Source organism: Ursus arctos, unplaced genomic scaffold, assembly GCF_023065955.2.
Source record: "Ursus arctos isolate Adak ecotype North America unplaced genomic scaffold, UrsArc2.0 scaffold_25, whole genome shotgun sequence".
Taxonomy (NCBI): Eukaryota; Metazoa; Chordata; class Mammalia; order Carnivora; family Ursidae; genus Ursus; species Ursus arctos.
Window position 1 is genome coordinate 39,200,251 of NW_026622930.1, and position 17,780 is coordinate 39,218,030.

The following is a 17,780-nucleotide window of genomic DNA, read 5'->3' on the forward strand; positions in this document are numbered from 1 at the left end:
GGACCAGAAACCCTCAAGTTTCACTAGTATTCTCACTAGTATCACAAATGCTTTGCTCATGTTTCAGAAGCTTCTCTGGTCCTCTCTGTATCGGTGCCTTCCACCAACCTGTTTTGCCTTCCCAGCCCCATTTCGAAGTCTACCATGGTCATGACACACAGTCAAAACTCCTCTCTGGGGTTCTAGCTAGCTGCTCAATTACAGTTATTTACAAATGTCTGCACTTCAAAAGGCTCCATCTACTTCAGGGCAGTCCACTTCTGATAATAACCATTTGATATATATATTTAAAAGCCAGATAAACTAAAATGGCTTGAGAAACAAATCCCGTGAGGGGACAGTACAAGTTAGGAAGCTCTCCTAGTACTATTTTCTCCCAGTGACCCATCTGGACTAAGCACAAGTGGTACTAATAATATACAGAACTCCTTCCATCCATGGAGATCCAGTCTTGAACACACACCAGGGTATGAGCTGCCACGCATTCACACACATAACGACGGGCACCTAGACACACGTGGACACGCACACACCACGCTGGTGGGCAGGCTCCATCAACAGCCTAGAACTAAGATGCCTATCACATCATGGGGTGGCAGATGACTCAGGGACCGTGCACAAGGACGTGATTTTTTTACTCTTTTAGCATCTTGGAGAGCACATGTTACCTGCTGTCTTTGGTAAGCAGAGAAAGTTCTTTCCAAGTCTTCAAGATCTAGAATTTTGAAGACTTTTGTATCATCAATTTCAGTCCATACTGTTCCTTCCAGTTTATTCTGCAAACAACAAGTTAATAAGTGCTAGAGTTTACAGTTATATACAAAAAGAACAGACGTGGTTATTTATTTTTTTTCCTCAAAGTGCTGCTGTCCCCAATTTTTCATTCTACCAGATGCTCAAAGTGCGCTGGCTTCAAACAACATGTCATTTATCTCAGCTTTCTCATGTAAATATCTGAGCTAGTGAGAACCTGAGTCCATACCAGAAAATGGAATCATTTAACAGCCAGGGCTGTTTCCCTTGTCAGTGACAACATAGTGAGCTGCTAATGCTCTCCATTAGAGGGAAAATGAGAACAAATGGCTTACCTCGGGCAGCTTAGACCAGTTGAAGGATTTCAGGGCATTGGTGGGCTGGGGAATGTTTTTCTTCTTGAGCGCCAGACCCAGTGGAGCTCCGGGAGGCGGCATGATGCCCCCTAAGGGAGGCGGCCCTGGGGGAGGAGGAGGGCCGCCTGGAGGAAGGGGAGGAGGCGGAGGAGGAAGCATTCCACTTGGCAGGGGTGGAGGTGGTGGCGGCGGAAGGAGGGACCCCGGTACAGAGGAAGGAAAGGGCCCCCCTGGGGCTCCAGGGGAGGGTCCACCTGGGATTGAAGCACAGACAGCTCTCTGAAAAGGTAAAAAAAAAATAGGACAAGAGAAGGTCAGTGGAAGAAGTCAAGTCTTCGGATGATTCTGAGAGTCTGAAACTTTGCCTAAAATATATGTTATAGAGAAATTCACATTTCTGAGAAGATAAAGGGGCAGTAAATCAAATGGACTTTAGGGTCTTCATGGACGACTGAATCCGCCCTTTGTATTTGGCACCTCAGTGCTTACTTGTAAAGCACTCATTCATTCACATTATCTCTCACTTCTTGTAACACCATGGTCTGGCTTTCACAAAACCAGTTTTCATTTTCAGAAGTCAATGTGACTGGCTTTGCTCTGACGGGAGGATCTGTATTAAACACGCACACCCCGACACGGCCTCCGCTGCCTAGCCCACATGATAGTGGAGGGAGTGACTCTTACAACCGCTGTGATAAATCATGAGGCTTTATTCCCCCAGGCAGAAGCCGTCTGCCAAGGTGAGGGGCTCCAGGGAGAGTGAGGCCTCGGCAGCTGCCCAGGAACGGAAGACCCGGCCCGTGGCCCCGGCCCTCACCCTGCTGAGCTCGTGGAGCTGTGCCGTGAGATCCGCCACCTGCTGCTTGACTTGCTTATGCTCGCTGGTCTCCTTTTCGAGTTTCTCCTTCATTTTATTTAAGGTCTGCATCATCTCTTCCTTCTCTTGGGTTTTGGCGTCACATTCGCGCTCCTTCTTTTCCAGTTTCTGTTGTAACTCATTGTGCTCTACACAAGAAAACAACGGGACATGAAAACAGGGGACTCTTCCAAGCTGAAGCGCTTTCTCTAAACAGAAAATTGGCTGAGGATGATTGTGAGGCTCTTTATTCGGTAAATATTATTCCTCCGCTCCCTCAAAGGGAGCGACTTGCGGGCTCGGTGGTGTTCGTGCTTGGAGGGGTCCTTAGATGAACAATGTTATTAGCTACATTTTGTAAAATACAGAAGAGACCCTGAAGTCACAGTGCAGAAGATGGACACAAGTGTGAGCACCTATTTGTGGGGAGAATGGTGCCTGTGGTATTTACTTCAGGATCCTGTCATAAAAATGGCCCTTTACCCACTCTAGGGAAAACGAGTATTAAAAGGGCCTCTTTTCACAAATTAGAAATGAGAACCAGAGAAGCCATTGTTTATTAGCTAGGTTGCTGGCTCGCGTCCAACGAGCACAGGGCTGAAAGGGAGGATCTTGCTCTGTGAGATGCTGATGCCAGACCGCATCTGTCCCAACACGGACGGAGTCCCCTCTCCCATTCTCCTCTCAGAAGGCTACTTGGACTTGAAGTATTTCATGCTTCTGACAAATAATTCTTAAAACTTGTGAAAGCAAATGTTATCATCTTAGCATTAAAAACCCTAAGGGCAGAGCACAAGAATCATCATAATCTGGGGAGAAAAATATTAGCTCTCCACTGTAGTTTTACTGATTTTCCCAATCCTGCCCTAATGGAACAAGGCATCCAATTTAGCCTAATGCTTATTTACATTGCCAATATGCCTGCTGATTGCAGCCCTCACAGGAGTGAGGAGCTTTGAGAAAGAGGACTAATGAAGTTTAGGCTGCAGATTTTTATTTCAAATACTTGGCCCCAATTCTTACTCTTTTTATTTAGTAAACCCACTAGAGATATAATCTACTGGGGCAGAGCTACAAAGAATTGGTCTCTCTTTCTGAATCTGATAACACATTTAAATTTTTGCTTTCTCCATCTCTTACTTTGAATCCCCCCAAATCAGTTCACAGAGAAGAGTTCAAGCCACTAAAAGCCTTGAGGTTAGGATAACGACCAACCCACTTCTACCACTCTGCAAATGCGTCCCTGACTTCTTCAGAGATGTGTCCAAAAATGACCTCACTGCACCCCATTTTCCTTCTTCTATCTCCAGTTCATTCCTCTTCCACAATTGTAAGGCTCGCCCCTTATCACTGGTCATGAAGCTCTGACAAATCCAGCTGTGCCTCAGAACCACCTGAGAGATTTTAACATTCTGGGAGTCTGTTCTATGGGTCAGGAGGACAGGGCTTAGGAATTTGTTTTCAAATGCCCCTTAGATGATTCTGATGTAACACCAGGTCTGTGAAGCTGCTGCCGAAAGGATTCTCTCCACAGTGGACATCCATTTATCTCCACCTTTCAGGTCCAAAGAACTTCCCATCTCCTCACAGCCTCCACCCTCTGATTCATCAACGTGTGACCTCTTTAATACAGCCTTGCTACTTGAAGCTTTCGGAAAAGAATTAATTTTATCTACAGTATCTCCTTTCTTATACACCCCCGTGACCTCACTGACCTTGGCCATTATCTCTAGTACCACCTCAGCCACCTAAATCCTACCCCAGTCCCTAACATTTACTGTGCAACCATATGTGCCAGGCACTATGGTAGAGTCTTTACATTAGTTGTGTCATTTAATCTCTGCAAGAACCCTGTGAGTTGGGTGTAATCTGCATCTTACAGAGGAGCGTGGAGAAGAGGACATGACTGCCTACACAGGGAGTCACCTGTGTAGTGCTCCCAGAGCCCAGGACAGTGCCTGACACACACAGGCATTAGACAAGCATCCACTGAACAAATGACTGAATGACTCCAAAGCTCCCATCCTATGAACTGTCCTCAGTTTATACCCCTGAATCCCCATGCTCTAGAGTGTACCCCTAAAGTACTACCCGACCATTTTCTCTTCGTTATAATCTCTCTTTACCCCAACCTTTTAGTCAGTGTTTCTCTTCCTTCTATAGCAGTTTCTAGAACCTATTAATAAAAAGGTATGTGGCAACCTCACTTATGTGAGAGCAATCTGAATTCATGTGGGGAACCTGTAACATAAGCGTACTTCACATTTGGTATTTTCTGCTATCAGTGGTGGCCCTGCTTTTCTGCTCAACAGAAAAGGACAAATGTGATGAGGGAAAAGGAAATACTTTGGCATCTCTTGAACCCTCTTTTCAACACACTAAATATCGGGGTGAGTGCTATTGTGTTTCATTGGCTGTGGCTAAATAACTTGGACAAGGAAAAGGAAGTCAATTAACCAGCATAGTGAAAGAGCAGAGGCCAGGAATAGGACTGTTTTTACAAAACGGCGAACTTTAGTTGCTAGTATTTTGAAGGAAGTGGGGCAACTTATGTCCATTCTCTGAGTGGTTGGCACAGTAATGGGCACAAATGACCCTCCCGGCATTTGATGCTGAGAGTTAATACCAAAGGCATATTCAAATACTCACCAAGAGCTGGTCTATGAATATCTCATAATGTATATATCTACAATGGTCAGTGATTTTCTACATGATTTTTCTTTTTATAACTGGTGCCAAATTAAGGTCATGTGGTGAATGGGGCTGCTGAAACCAAGCGGCCTGGGTTCTAAAATTCTGGGTCATCCCTGGTTTTCTTTATTACATTTCTTAAAACCTAGTGTGACTTAACAGTTATGGGGTGGGGGGAGGTCTGGAAGGAGTAGTAGTTAGGAAAATTTGAATCAATGTATACCAAACAGCAAATGCTACAATCTCTTCTCAAAAAATTTACATAATTATAATAAAAGGATAAAATATTTGGCAATCAGCGTGACAACTAAAATAGCTCGATTCAAGAGAAAACAGGGCAAAAATACCCTAAAGACATAGAAAAGGAAAGACTGTTTGATGCACTAAAGACAGTAAGAAGTATCAGCGCAAATTTCTAAAATATACAGAGAGCAGAGTTGCCCAATAACCAGTAATACAGCCTCTTTTCTTGTCGGGGCCTCATTATTTACCTTTTCTCATCTTTTCTGCTTGTTCTTTCCACTGTTTAACTTCATTTTCATTAACCAACCTGTATAATAGTTAAAGGAGTATTCATTACAAAAAACGTAAAAGGCCCACTGGCAAAATGCATGCTCTCTAGGTACAAAAATAGTCCACTGCACAGAAAACCCTCGGTATGCTTGAAACCCATTTAAACCCGGATGTTACTCAGATATATTACATATGTATATATAGGAACTCATATTTGACATCTAGAACATTTCAGTTCTCCCAGCTATTTTAAAGTAGGATAAAATAAATGTCTTACATGGTGACTATTATCTCATAGACCAAAAAATAAGACACTTACATTCGTACGACATTCTTAATGTTAAAGTTTTCCAAAGGTGTGGTGTCGGGGTCCTGTCCTTTGTCATTCTGAATAACTATTTGCTGTATAATTCTATCTAGTAGTAGCCAGTACTGAACGGTGTTGCCACTTCTCTTGTCTAAAAAAGAAAAGAATGGTGGAAAAATACTTCAAGTTGTTTCTAAACTAGGATGAATATTTTTCAATAGTGGTCACCCTCCAGAGCCACAGAACCAGACATGTTTACAACATCTGCACAAACACTTCCAAAGTTTCTGGAATTCTGACATGCAATGATCACTTACGTGATTGAGAGGCACTTTCTACCCCTTTCGAAATGTGTTGCAAGGCATATATTTATTTTTAAAATCAAAGTAGGTTATAATTCAATTCAGTTTTGGAATGTCACAATACCCCTTGAGCTGTGTGGAGACACTTTGGACTGTCACAAAACTAAGGTTTGGAATCCCTGGTGTGCACCCAACCTAATCAGCACTGCTCAGAAGGCAAAGCCCTTTGGATGACATCCAAACATTCAAAAACACACATGTAAGTCACAAGCACACTCACAAGGCATTTGGAGGCAGTGGTGCAGGATGGACATGAAGTGAGGGTAAGCTTCACTATGGGTCAGCCTCTTCCTGGTCAGCTCAAACATCTGAGTCGCACTTTTTGTGTCTATGTGAACCTATTCCATAAGAAAAAGAAATCTAAGTCAAATACCCAAAATCCTCAATACCTGCAATGCAAGGTAAGCAAATCCAAAGGAAACAAAGCTAATCCTGCCACTTAGATAGCAGGTTATACCTAGTCCATGCCAACTCGACACTCGTTACAACAGGGAAATTCCATGAGTTGATGAGTTAAACCCGAATAACTGTGATGATACCTACCAGTTCAAATCTTTTGGCAAATTCTAGTTCATCTTCATTTCGGAGCATTTCAAAAAAATCTAAATGCCTGAAATCCAATAAAAGAGAAGCTATTAAAAGTAGAACATCTTACAAACACAAGCACGTGGGAATCAGGACATTAATACTAAGGCCTTTCTTGTATATTCAGAGATTTTTCTAAAAGAAATAAGATGACAAAATTTGAATGCCTTTGCTTAACTATGTTCTAAGGAAAAAGACATACTCTGACTGAAATGAGATCACAATAAGAGACAAACTTAAAAGCCTGGATGCCTAGTACATAGCACACAATTAATAAATATTTGTCAAATTCAAAAACAATCAAGTCCAGATTCTGCTCACAGACTCCCTTTATGGAAAAAACAAGCCCCTATATCTACATTTGCCTGACTGATGAACTAAGGCCACAAAAGAAATATTCATGCCATTCACTTATTCATTCAAGTATTTACTGAACCCCTACTACGTATTCTAGACACGGGATGGTAAGTTCTATGAAGACAAATACATCAGCGTAAAGGGAAAAGAGAATGATGGGAGGTGAGGTGAGTTGTGTACACACACTGGCTGGAAAAGTTCTCTATGAAGGGAAGACGGGAATAAGCAATTTGGACATCTGTGGGAAGATCTTTTAATGCTAAGAAAATAGCAAGTGCAAAGGCCCTGAGGCAAGAGTATTTTGACATGTTCACAGACCGCCAAGGAGAAGAGCATGTCAGAGTGCATGAATGAGGGAGAAGAGCGGTACAAGGAAAGATCTGAAAGCTAGTGGATATCTTAGAAATAGTAAAATGATTATAAGCAAGAGCAAATGAATAAGAGTGAAAATTCACATTCACAGAATGCCTATCAAAGGTGCCAAGTGATTCCATGTTTTATAGTCAATCTTCAAATAACAGCCCATAAAAGAAAGTGGTCGTCATTATCATCATTGTTATCATTATTTCTTGGGGGAAAAAAAAACAGTAAGATTCAGAAAAATTGACTAACTTGACCAGAATACATAGCAAGTTAAGAGGTAGGACAAGGACGTGGATTCAGTCTGATGCCACAACCCGCATCAAGTTCTCTGTACAATGTGCTGCTCCTTTCACCGACAAAGTCTTAATATAAAAGCACCATTTGCTGAACTAATAATATTCAGGGGCCAGCTCCTTATGGTACAGAAAGGTCACATGCAATTCACAGGCACTACGTACACGGAGAAAGCATGAACTATCTCAGATGACAACAGTCTGACTTACCTATCTAATGTTGAATTTTCATGTTCCCTTAATTTATCTATTACAGGCTGAATTCCTAACATCAGAAATTCATAGCGAAGATGAAGTCTAAAGTCCAAACTTTCCTGAAAGTGAAAGGGTGATAAAATACATATTTATGCTTTTTGGACTACATAGAAGTCTTCTTTAAAAAGATTATTCTTTAATGATACATGTTTTCAAGAGTAGTACAGAAGGTTCTTACCACTCCTGCGCCTTGGCTTAGCACTGCATTGATGAAGGACATGATGGCAGTCTTGAGACTCACTTCATCTCGATACCGCCCTGTGCTTTTATCCAAGTCATTAATTAACGTCTACCAAGGATACAAACATAAAAACAAAGGACTGAATCATGACTAATCTTATACTCATTTTATTAATTTTTATACTCAGAAGTAAACTTTTTAAATCTTATGTTTAGTCAGAACTACATGGATCCATAGAAAGCCACCTTTTATTTCTCTTAAAATTACTTCAAAAAATTCTACTTTCAAAATTCCTACATCACCTATGTTCATTTATACATGTATATAAAGTACAAAAGACTGTGCTTTATTGACCTGGCTTGCTTTTTATATTTGGGTATAAATATGGTGACATAATCTCACTGTTCATACTGATACTAAATCAAGAATGGTAACCTGTAAAATTTTCAGGGAACACTGCATTTAGTGGACTCAAAAGATATGTGCTCTATCATGTGCAGGAAGCAGGGCCACATTTTCAAGTTCAGTAAATCTAAAATCCCAGGTTGATCAACTATGGAAAGCATATTTTATTCTGGTACTAAAACCCAAGAGGAAGGAAATACTTGAAGAGTCATCACCACAGAGGGAAATCTCAAGTTATGTTCCCCCTTTGGGGCCAGGAAAGCACCTGTCAGAAGGGGTAGATGAGAAAGTGAAGAGCGAGCGTGCCCACCTGAAATCGGGTTCTTTCGCTGGCGTACTTCTGGTAGTGCAGCATGGCCTGTAGAACCTTCTTGTGGCCCCCAGGAACCAGACACACGGCGCCCAAGATTTCCAGTACGGCCACCTTCGTTTTAATGTTCTCTGTGCTCAGACTCTGAGCAATCACATTAATACTCTCAGAGTGAGCTAGGACGTGAGCCCGACCTTGAGAGTTGTTCATTAGTGCCTTTATACAGCCAATGAGAGAGGTATGTATTCGAGACTCTGAGGTCTCGTAGTCCATGGTCTTTAGAAAGTTGAGAATACATGACAGGCCATCCAAGTCAATGAATCTGGTTACAAACCTGGTAGGAGAAGAAGGTTAAAATAGATCAGACTTAGGTCTCTTTGGAATTCTCTAACAGCCCTTAATGGATAAGTTTTGCAGGAGCAGGAGAAAGGAAGATGTATTTCCTGAAGTACCAAAGACCTACGTGGATGAAGTCTTCTTAATTCCTGACCTCTTCCTCGGCACAAACCCAATGGTCAGGTCTACCAGAAATGTGAAATTATCTCTATGAGATAAACAAATCTCAACCAATACAAAGAACCAATGAACAGATCACACAACCGCAGTAAATCAGGAACAAGAAGACACACAGAATATGTGTCTTAAGCTAAAGTCATCTGCTGATCCTATGTTATTATAGCATCCAGCCCCTAAGCACCTTTATGTTGACCACTGACCTATATCAATGAAAGTCAAAGAGCATCCTTAAGCTAAATTGCTAAAACAAAACAAAAGCAAGCCTTTGTTACTGCATGTTAATTGATATCTATGGCACTTTTTTACTGTAAAGTTGATCAATGAGAATAATTCATGATGCATATATACGTGTGAAGCTCTGAGTATTTCAGAAGTAACATAACTTGTTTATATTACTACTCCAGAAACTTCCAGACTTACTTAGTCTTGGATACATCTGAGAATGCAAAACACACACAAATAGGGAAATACTGATGTAGTTAGGGCTGGCTAAAAAATCTCTGTCATACAACTGTATAGAATTTTTGATAAATCAATAGATTTTTCTTAGTTAGCATTTTATAGTCAAATAAAAAAAAGGAAATCTTTATTTTCCAGCCATTTCATGCAGTCACACAATGCAGATATAGCCCAGCTGGTTAAATCAGTTGGCTTCATTCATAGCTCCTGTGTTAATGAAATGTACCTGTAAGCACCCCAACATCCCATCAAACCTTAAAGACTAATTAAAGGAAAATGAAGGTGTGGGAGACACACAGTGGAGAGTGACTGCCCATCTTTTTTAAGTAACAGCTTTATTGAGATATAACTCACATGTCATAAAATTCATACTTTCAAATGTACAATTCAGTGATATTCACAGAGCTGTGCAACCACCGACATCATCTGATTTCAGAACACTCTAGTCATCCCCAAAAGACCATTTCCCCCACCCCAACCCTAAGCAACCACTAATCTTTCTGTCTGTATGGATTGGTCTTTTCTGGACATTTTATATAAATGGGATCATGCAATATGTTGTCTTTTTTTATCTGGCTTCTTTCGCTTTGCATAAATATTTTCAAGGCTCATCATGTTGTAGCATGTATCAATAGTCTATTCCTTTTTAGGGCCGAATAATAATTCATTGTATGGATATATCACATTCTATTTATCCATTCATTCGCTGATAGAATTTGGGTTGTTTCCACTTTTTGGTCATTATGAATACTGTTAACATGAACGTTCCTGTTCCCTCGGCTATATATCGAGAAGAATTGACAGATGATAGGGCAACACTGTGTTTAACATTCTGAGGAACTGTCCAACTGTTTTCCGAAGCGGTTGCACCATTTTACATTCCCACCAGCAATGTGCAAGGGTTGCAATTTCTCCACATCAGCAACAACACTTGCTAGTCTCTGTCTTTTTAAAATTTAGCCATTTTAATAGCTGTCTGCATATCTTTTAATAGAAGAAAATCAATTTATTGAATGTTCTATGATTTAAGTATTTCATCCATGGTTCAAGTGAATGCTTTTAATTTAAGACTTCCTTGAAAGTTTAGCTATTGCAGAAAAAAGAAGAAAGTAGGGTAGGAAAGAAGGAAGAAAGAAAGGATAGAAAAAAAAGAGAGAGAGAAAGAGAGAGAGAAAGTAATACATGCTACCCAGGAAAGAATTACCTCATTGGTTTTGTCCTTAGTGCTGTCTTCAAACTCTCTATAGTTTTACTTCTCTCTTCTTCCTCTTCCTTCTCCAAAGCCAGGAGAGATTTTCTCTATGCAAAGAAAACTGAAGTTACCTCTTAATTCTATGATTTAATTAGGGTACAAGCAAGACAAGCCCACAGATTACATGCTATTATCACTTTTAATACAAATAAGCAATCAAAAATCTATGACTACAATTATTATAAAACCAAAATACAGAGCAAAAGTACTAAGAATCCCAGATTTGTTATCTCTACTGAAAGTTCTTTCAAAATTTAGATACGGCTTTAAGAAATGTTTAGAAATCTTCAGTAGAGATTAACTTGTCCAGCTATAGTTGTATAACTACTCTATAACTACACTCTGATGAAGATATTACTATTTATATTTGATAGAAAGAGGATTGGATCTGCAGTTAAACACAGCATTCTGGCAACTAAAGTTAATAACATTATCACACTATCACACCAAGGCAGTTTGTGTAATCCTTAAGCAGAAAAGTAGAATCTTTTACACTTTGTGTTACATCAAATTATTTAACAAGAACAATCAAATCAGACGTGATACTAAGATGGACAATTCCTTCAGAGTAAATACTTAAGTTTTAGAAATGATTCAACATCGTTTGGAAATTAGGCTGTGGAGTGTGTGTGTGAGGGATGGGGTGGTGCTTACACCCTCCCTACCCAGGGATCTGTTAGGCAGCACTTCCCGAACTTTAATGTGGGCACGAATCTCCTGGGGATCTTGTTAAAATGAGGGTTCTGATTTGGCAAGTCTGGAGTAAAGACCACGATGTTGCATTTCTGACTAGTTTCCACGCAGTGCTCATGCTACAGGTCTACGGGCCGTACTCTGAAAAAGAACGCTCTAAGAAAGCAGATCTCAGCTGACATTACAGTCATGGATGTTAGTATGGTTTACATTTGTGAAAAAGTCTTTTCCATTCATTTGAGCCCATGATCACCTAGTTGCACTGAAAGTATCCTCAAGTCTTAATGGCCTCAGGGGCCTCCACCCACAGAACCACTGGTCCCTTGCCATCATCCTATTCTGAACGCGTGCTATTCTCATCTCAGTCTCCTTACCTGCTACCAATTCTGATAAAATGCATGGCTGGAAAAAAGACTGGGGTATTGGGGAAAAAGAAAAAAAAAAGCTTGGTTCTTATCCCTGTGTCTCAATGATCCAGTCTCCCCCTTTCTTTCAGGACCGTAAATCATCAAAGGGTGACTTTACTTCATCTTTTCAAGTTCATAGTATCAGTATTAAGTAACTACATGTTAACTAAAACCTAAATTTGACTTCACAATTAGGAAGGTTAAAGCACCAAACAAAGAAATATATCAGTATCATTTAAGGCAACTGAAATAAAAATCGGTAAAGTCTTATTTTTCAAATGTGTTATTGTTTCTGCTGACACAGTCCTCTTGTTGGTGATGCGCCTGGACAGCTGTGACCAGAGGACAGTAGGGGAAGAAGCTGTGTGCAGAAATAAATTTCTTCACGGCTCTGTGAGACCCATTCCCTGGAAAATTCAGCCCAAATCCAGCCAAGTATGTTGAATCTCCTATGGCACAGCTGAACTCAGTCAGACTCTGAAGCATTCTCTTTGAATCTGCAGCTCAGAACCAAGCCATTCACAAACATCACTGCTTGTTCCTAAGCTTAATCCCACAAAACTATACGCCAATTAAAGACACACATTTCTTATTCAGGCTCACTAAGGCCAAAGAAGGATGTACGTATTTATTCTTTTAACAACGTTGGGGAGGGTGGACCATCTGAATAAAGACGGACTACATTAAGTCTTTCGCTAGTGGAGCTGGGAGAGTTACGGAAAGTCAAGAAAATTGAATTAGAATTTCCTTTCCCAGTGTAAGGACATTACCTTCCTTTCAAAATAGAGGCAACACACTCTTATGTATGTGATACAATTAGATTTGAATCAAAGATTGTGTTTGTTTTACTGAGAAAACTGAGGATATGCAGATGAACGTGATATTCTAATGTGACTTTTCAAAATAAAAATAATTATATGAAGTTTAAAGTTTTCAAGCTTTACATTCAGGAAGAAGCCTTGATTTGCAGCTTTTGCAGAAAAAGGAGACACGCCTATCTTTCTAAAGATAGCTGCTAGGCCAACCATCCAGTATGCACCTCGGCATATATAGGCCAGGCTTGCGGTGGCCTCCTTGGGCGCTCTATGCACTTAGCAAATACCCGCTCACCTGAGACGCGGGCCAAGGACAAAGTGTCTCCTGGCAGAGCATCTTCTGATAAAAGCTACTAAGGTGCACACTGGACATGCAGGTCTGAGAGAGAGAGAGAGAGAGAGAGAGAGAGAAAGTGGGCACAGAAATCACTCCTGTCTGGGAGTCTGGAGCTAAGCTCCTATTTGAAACATTTCACTGGTGTGAAATCAATAAGCCAGTCAGCTAAGCACACTGAACTTCCCCTTACATTCTTCTTCCTCCCTGAGAGCACACGGAGAAGCCACATGCAAAGGAAGCCCAGGTCCTTCTCGAACCCGTTGGGCTGTACTTTTTTATTATACTGTTTTTTACTCTTTAAAAGCTAACAGATCACTCCGGGGTCCTTTAACGAACAAAGCATTCTTGTTAAGCAGCTTAGTAAAGTAACTGAACTTGTTCCACTAATGGCTTCACAGACCACTGAGTGCCGCAGTTCTCAACCTGGACTGCGCATCAGACTCTGGAGGCAGTAAAGAAAAGAGAGGCCTGCCCCACCTCAGGAAAGTCGGGAGTTGGGGGTGGGATGACCAGGCCTCTTTCACTTGCCAAAGGGTTTTAAAAACTGAGTGAGAGACAAATTAGAATGGAATCTTTGAGCTCAGACTGATAGGTTTAAATTCCAGCTCTACTGCTCCTAATTAGATGACCTTGGGCAAGGTAACCTTTCTCCAAGTCCCAGACTCCTTATCTATGAACAGCACTTCTAGCACGGGGTGCTGGGAAGGATTTAAAACAACACGTAAAGTGCCTGTTACACTGCCTGTCACATGCTCCACGCTCAGGAGCAGTGGTGGCTCATGATGCTGAACACAAAGGACAAGAACAATGTGGACAGACGCCCCTCGACAGATCCCTGAGCTAGAGAGCGCAAGCTGACCTGCCGGCCAGGAAAGGATGTGGAGGAACTGTAGGTCTTTCCAGTCCCTGGAGACAATGTCCCGGGCTCTGTGCTGTGTGACACGGGGAAACCTCCAAGGCAGTGAGCAGAGAGATCAGCCCAAACAACAGGACAGGGTAACCGATTTGGTGAGAACAACAAAAAATTCAGCATAGGTTTTTGGTCTCATCAGACCTCCTTGTTCTTTACACATGCAGGAGTTCTGAGGTCTCCTTAACTCTGGAGTTGTTACTGCATTTCACCGTTAACCCCAGAAAGAGGCCAGCTCTGTCCTTAAAGGAGCATTGGAAGCTTTGTTAGGTGCTAAACACAGAGAATAGCTGAGTGACTGACAATTTAATTGCCTTGAGATACTCCTGGAAAGGATTTCGGATGAGGAAGCAAATATAATTAAAATGTAGATGACTCATGAATGCAGCACGGGGGTGTCCAAGATGCTGGCCGAAGGAGAAAGGAGACTCGTAAAGAAGTGCCTCACACTGGCACATTGCAGACCGTCCTGTGCAGGAAATGAGCCAGGCTGACTCTATACAAGGCAGGGGTTAAGTCACTAAAGGACAAATTAACCTAACTGCTCCCAAAATTTGATGAAAAGAAAATGCCATAGTATTTAGCACTTCTCCATTTATAGAAGTGAATTCATTAACGAAGAGGCAACTTCCCTTGTAACATCAAACAATGCTGACTTAATTAGAAAGAGAGATGGCCTGCCCTGCAGCTTTTTTTCCCCCTAACAGCCAGGAACAAGAATTGAGAACTTAACCTTCACACGCAGGAAATGTAAATGGCTCTAAGTTATTATTGCTTAGGCTGTCCATAGAAAAATCCCTGATGGTCGTCACAAGCCCCACACTTTGCTAACGTATTCATACAAATGGTGAGATCACCCTTTTCTCATCTTTGCCATTGTGTAGGATGCCTTGTACAAGGAGGCTTTGGATGCTATTTTCTGCGGTGCTTTTAGACTAGAAATCCCCAGGGCAAAAGCTTATGCACTTTCTTCTATAATTTATACAGTCCTGTCCACATTTACTAGGCTGTTTATTATTCATTGTGGAACAGAAGAAGCATCTTCAAAGAAAAAGCTAGAAAAGAGGAAGTTACTAAAAGCCAACGTTTCTGAAAGTTTAGTAAAAGTGTGAGTGACTCACATACTCTAATCAATTTTTAACTTTTGCAGCAGCAGCAAAATACTAGACAATGTTTTTTAAAAAAATGTTTGCCTTAAGTGTTAAGCAGCTAATTCACCAAAAAGGACCTGGGGAAGGAAGAAGAGGAAGAGGTAGAGAAAAGTATTTATTATGGAAGCTACCATCTTGCTTGGGTATTATAAACTCAAAGTTGAATCTAACAGAGTGATCTTAAAATAATGAGCGTACCCACAGAGGCAAAGACTGCTGCACCAGGGGCAATCGCCAATTTTTATCTACATGAATAGGACTTTAGTTACTAAGGCTCAAAGGCTGATGACTTGTTTTCCACTGCATATTTTAGCTGGATCAATAGGTGCCCGTCAAGGTGCTCAGAATGCTGACATTCACAGAAACCCATGTGATCAGAATGCATATTTTAGGCACTGAAAATACATTTTAAGCAATTACGTAAGCAAAGATTTCCCAAGGACATCTCAGCATAACTATTATGTCTTTTATTTACCACTTATTCCATAAACTCCCTTTGTTATTTATAGGAGTAAAAGAGCACCTGGCTGCCCTGTAAAATCAAGAATCCAGGAACTAAGCAAGTCCTAGGTGAAGAGGAGAATGGGAGGCTAACAGTGAAGGAATAGTTTCATTGTATTATTTCAAAATAGTATTAACTTGTAGAACGGTACTGCCATAACAACGCTCCAAATGACTGGTAAGAGCAATTGCAAGTTAAAGCTGAACATAAGCCAGATTTAAGATTACATTTCCTCTTATAACATTAAACTCATGTATATTTTAGTGTGTGCTGATTTTATGTAAGACATACTGGAAAAAATCATTTTGCCAAGTACCACTCCTGCCCCCCCCCCCCCCCCCGAGTGTTTGGATTGGAGTTTGAAAGATAATGACGTTTGGTAGTTCTTCCTCAAGTGAACTGATTCTGCAGTTGTGTGCTAAATTTGCATTTTAAGCTGTGTGCCACTGAACAGAAAGTATACCTACAGCAGCCATGGAATTCAGCTGATCAATGTAGAATTCAGGCCAGCTTGTTGCTCCTTTGTTTTCTTCCTGGTCCTAAACAGAAAGCAAAAAAGAGTAATATACCACCAGATACATACACACAATGGCCATAAGCACATCCGACTTTCAGAGCATCTAGACAATGGCCTATATAAGCCATCAGAAGACAGTGAGATAGAAGATATTTGTCTTCAAATGTTGGCCCTATCATCAGACCGTTCACTTACCTAGGGACAAGACAGTGCTATAGAGTTAGGTGTGACAAAGGGGACATTTTCTGAACCACGGATCAAAGGGAATCTATTATTTTATCATTTTTTAATTTATAGTTTTAAAAAACTGAAGAACAGGGGCGCCTGGGTGGCACAGCGGTTCAGCGTCTGCCTTCGGGTCAGGGCGTGATCCCAGCATTTTGGGATCGAGCCCCACATCAGGCTCCTCCGCTATGAGCCTGCTTCTTCCTCTCCCACTCCCCCTGCTTGTGTTCCCTCTCTCGCTGGCTGTCTCTCTCTCTGTCAAATAAATAAATAAAATCTTTAAAAAAAAAAAACAAAACTGAAGAACAATGGACATAAAATATTGTATTAGTTTCAGGGGTACAACATGTGATGTGATATTTATATATAATACAAAATGGCAACCACAATAAATCTAGTTACCATCTGTCACCATAAAAGTTGATACTACACTAGGGGCACCTGGGCGGCTCAGTTGGTTAAGCCTCCAACTCTTGATTCAGCTCAGGTCATGAGATCAAGCCCCGCATCAGGCTCTGCCCTGGGCATGAAGCCTGCTTAAGATTCTCTCTCTCCCTCTGCCCCTCCACCCCCACCTCCACCCCAGCTGGCCACTCACTCTCGTTCTCTCTAAAAAAAAAAAAAAAAAAAAAAAGTCGTTGTAGTATTATTGACTATAAAGGGGAATTTAAATGGGAACTTAGCCACACCGTGGTATAATCTTGTTTTCCTTGGGGGCACAACAATATTGGGAAGGGCACAGTGTTTGTTGTGAGGACAAAGGATCTCCAGGCCCTGTGTTGCACTGAGGGCAGCATCGCTCAACTATATGTTTGGATGAAATCCACAAAAGAAGGAAAATTGTCTTAAAAAATGACCACAGGATTTGGCCAGTTGTTAATTAGACTATTTTAGTTAGTTTATTCAAACTCCAAAAGACAGTAAAAATATTGAAGGGTTTCATTTGATGTAACCAAAACTAGGTACTGCTTCAGATGAAAAGGTAGAATAAAGCCTGACACCGGATGGAAGGCAGTGAAACGAACACACTACTCACAGGCCTAGCCCTTGTGCTGTGACAGACTGCGGATTTGAGAAATGCATCTGAGCTGACGGGAACTGGAACCCCAGGAATTCAGGAACCCCTTCCTAAACCGCTCTGGCCAGTGTTTCGTCTTACAAAACAGGGTGACCTGGAGCCAGCACCAGGGCCCTCAGGGCTTCTGTGGATAACAGCCCCCAGCCTGAACCCTCATCTTCCCCCCAAACCAGCAGGCTGCAGCTTCTGCTCCGTGTGAACACTGAGTCCCTCAGAAGATGGCATTGTAGTTGGAGCTTTCCAGGCATGTTTGCACACCTATGTGGCTAGGAGTCATTTGTGTGATCAAATAGACTCGAAGAGGAAAACTTCGGTATTCTCTAGTTTCACA

At 41.3% G+C, this 17,780-nt stretch overlaps 1 protein-coding gene across 4 annotated transcripts in view; it reads right to left on the reverse strand.

Annotated features, from left to right (window-relative positions):
• DAAM1 (dishevelled associated activator of morphogenesis 1) overlaps positions 1–17,780 on the reverse strand; it is a 162,837-nt gene that overhangs the window by 37,857 nt on the left and 107,200 nt on the right. For all 4 annotated transcript variants that reach the window (XM_026480400.4, XM_048220165.2, XM_057318728.1 and 1 more), the window contains 12 exons: positions 16,097–16,168; positions 10,767–10,861; positions 8,588–8,921; positions 7,870–7,980; positions 7,647–7,750; positions 6,382–6,448; positions 6,059–6,176; positions 5,489–5,627; positions 5,148–5,206; positions 1,927–2,114; positions 1,089–1,388; positions 669–776 (listed from right to left, as the gene is read on the reverse strand). In XM_026480400.4, coding sequence (XP_026336185.2) covers positions 669–776; positions 1,089–1,388; positions 1,927–2,114; positions 5,148–5,206; positions 5,489–5,627; positions 6,059–6,176; positions 6,382–6,448; positions 7,647–7,750; positions 7,870–7,980; positions 8,588–8,921; positions 10,767–10,861; positions 16,097–16,168 — 1,695 coding nt within the window. The remainder of the gene's footprint in view (positions 1–668; positions 777–1,088; positions 1,389–1,926; positions 2,115–5,147; positions 5,207–5,488; positions 5,628–6,058; positions 6,177–6,381; positions 6,449–7,646; positions 7,751–7,869; positions 7,981–8,587; positions 8,922–10,766; positions 10,862–16,096; positions 16,169–17,780) is intronic.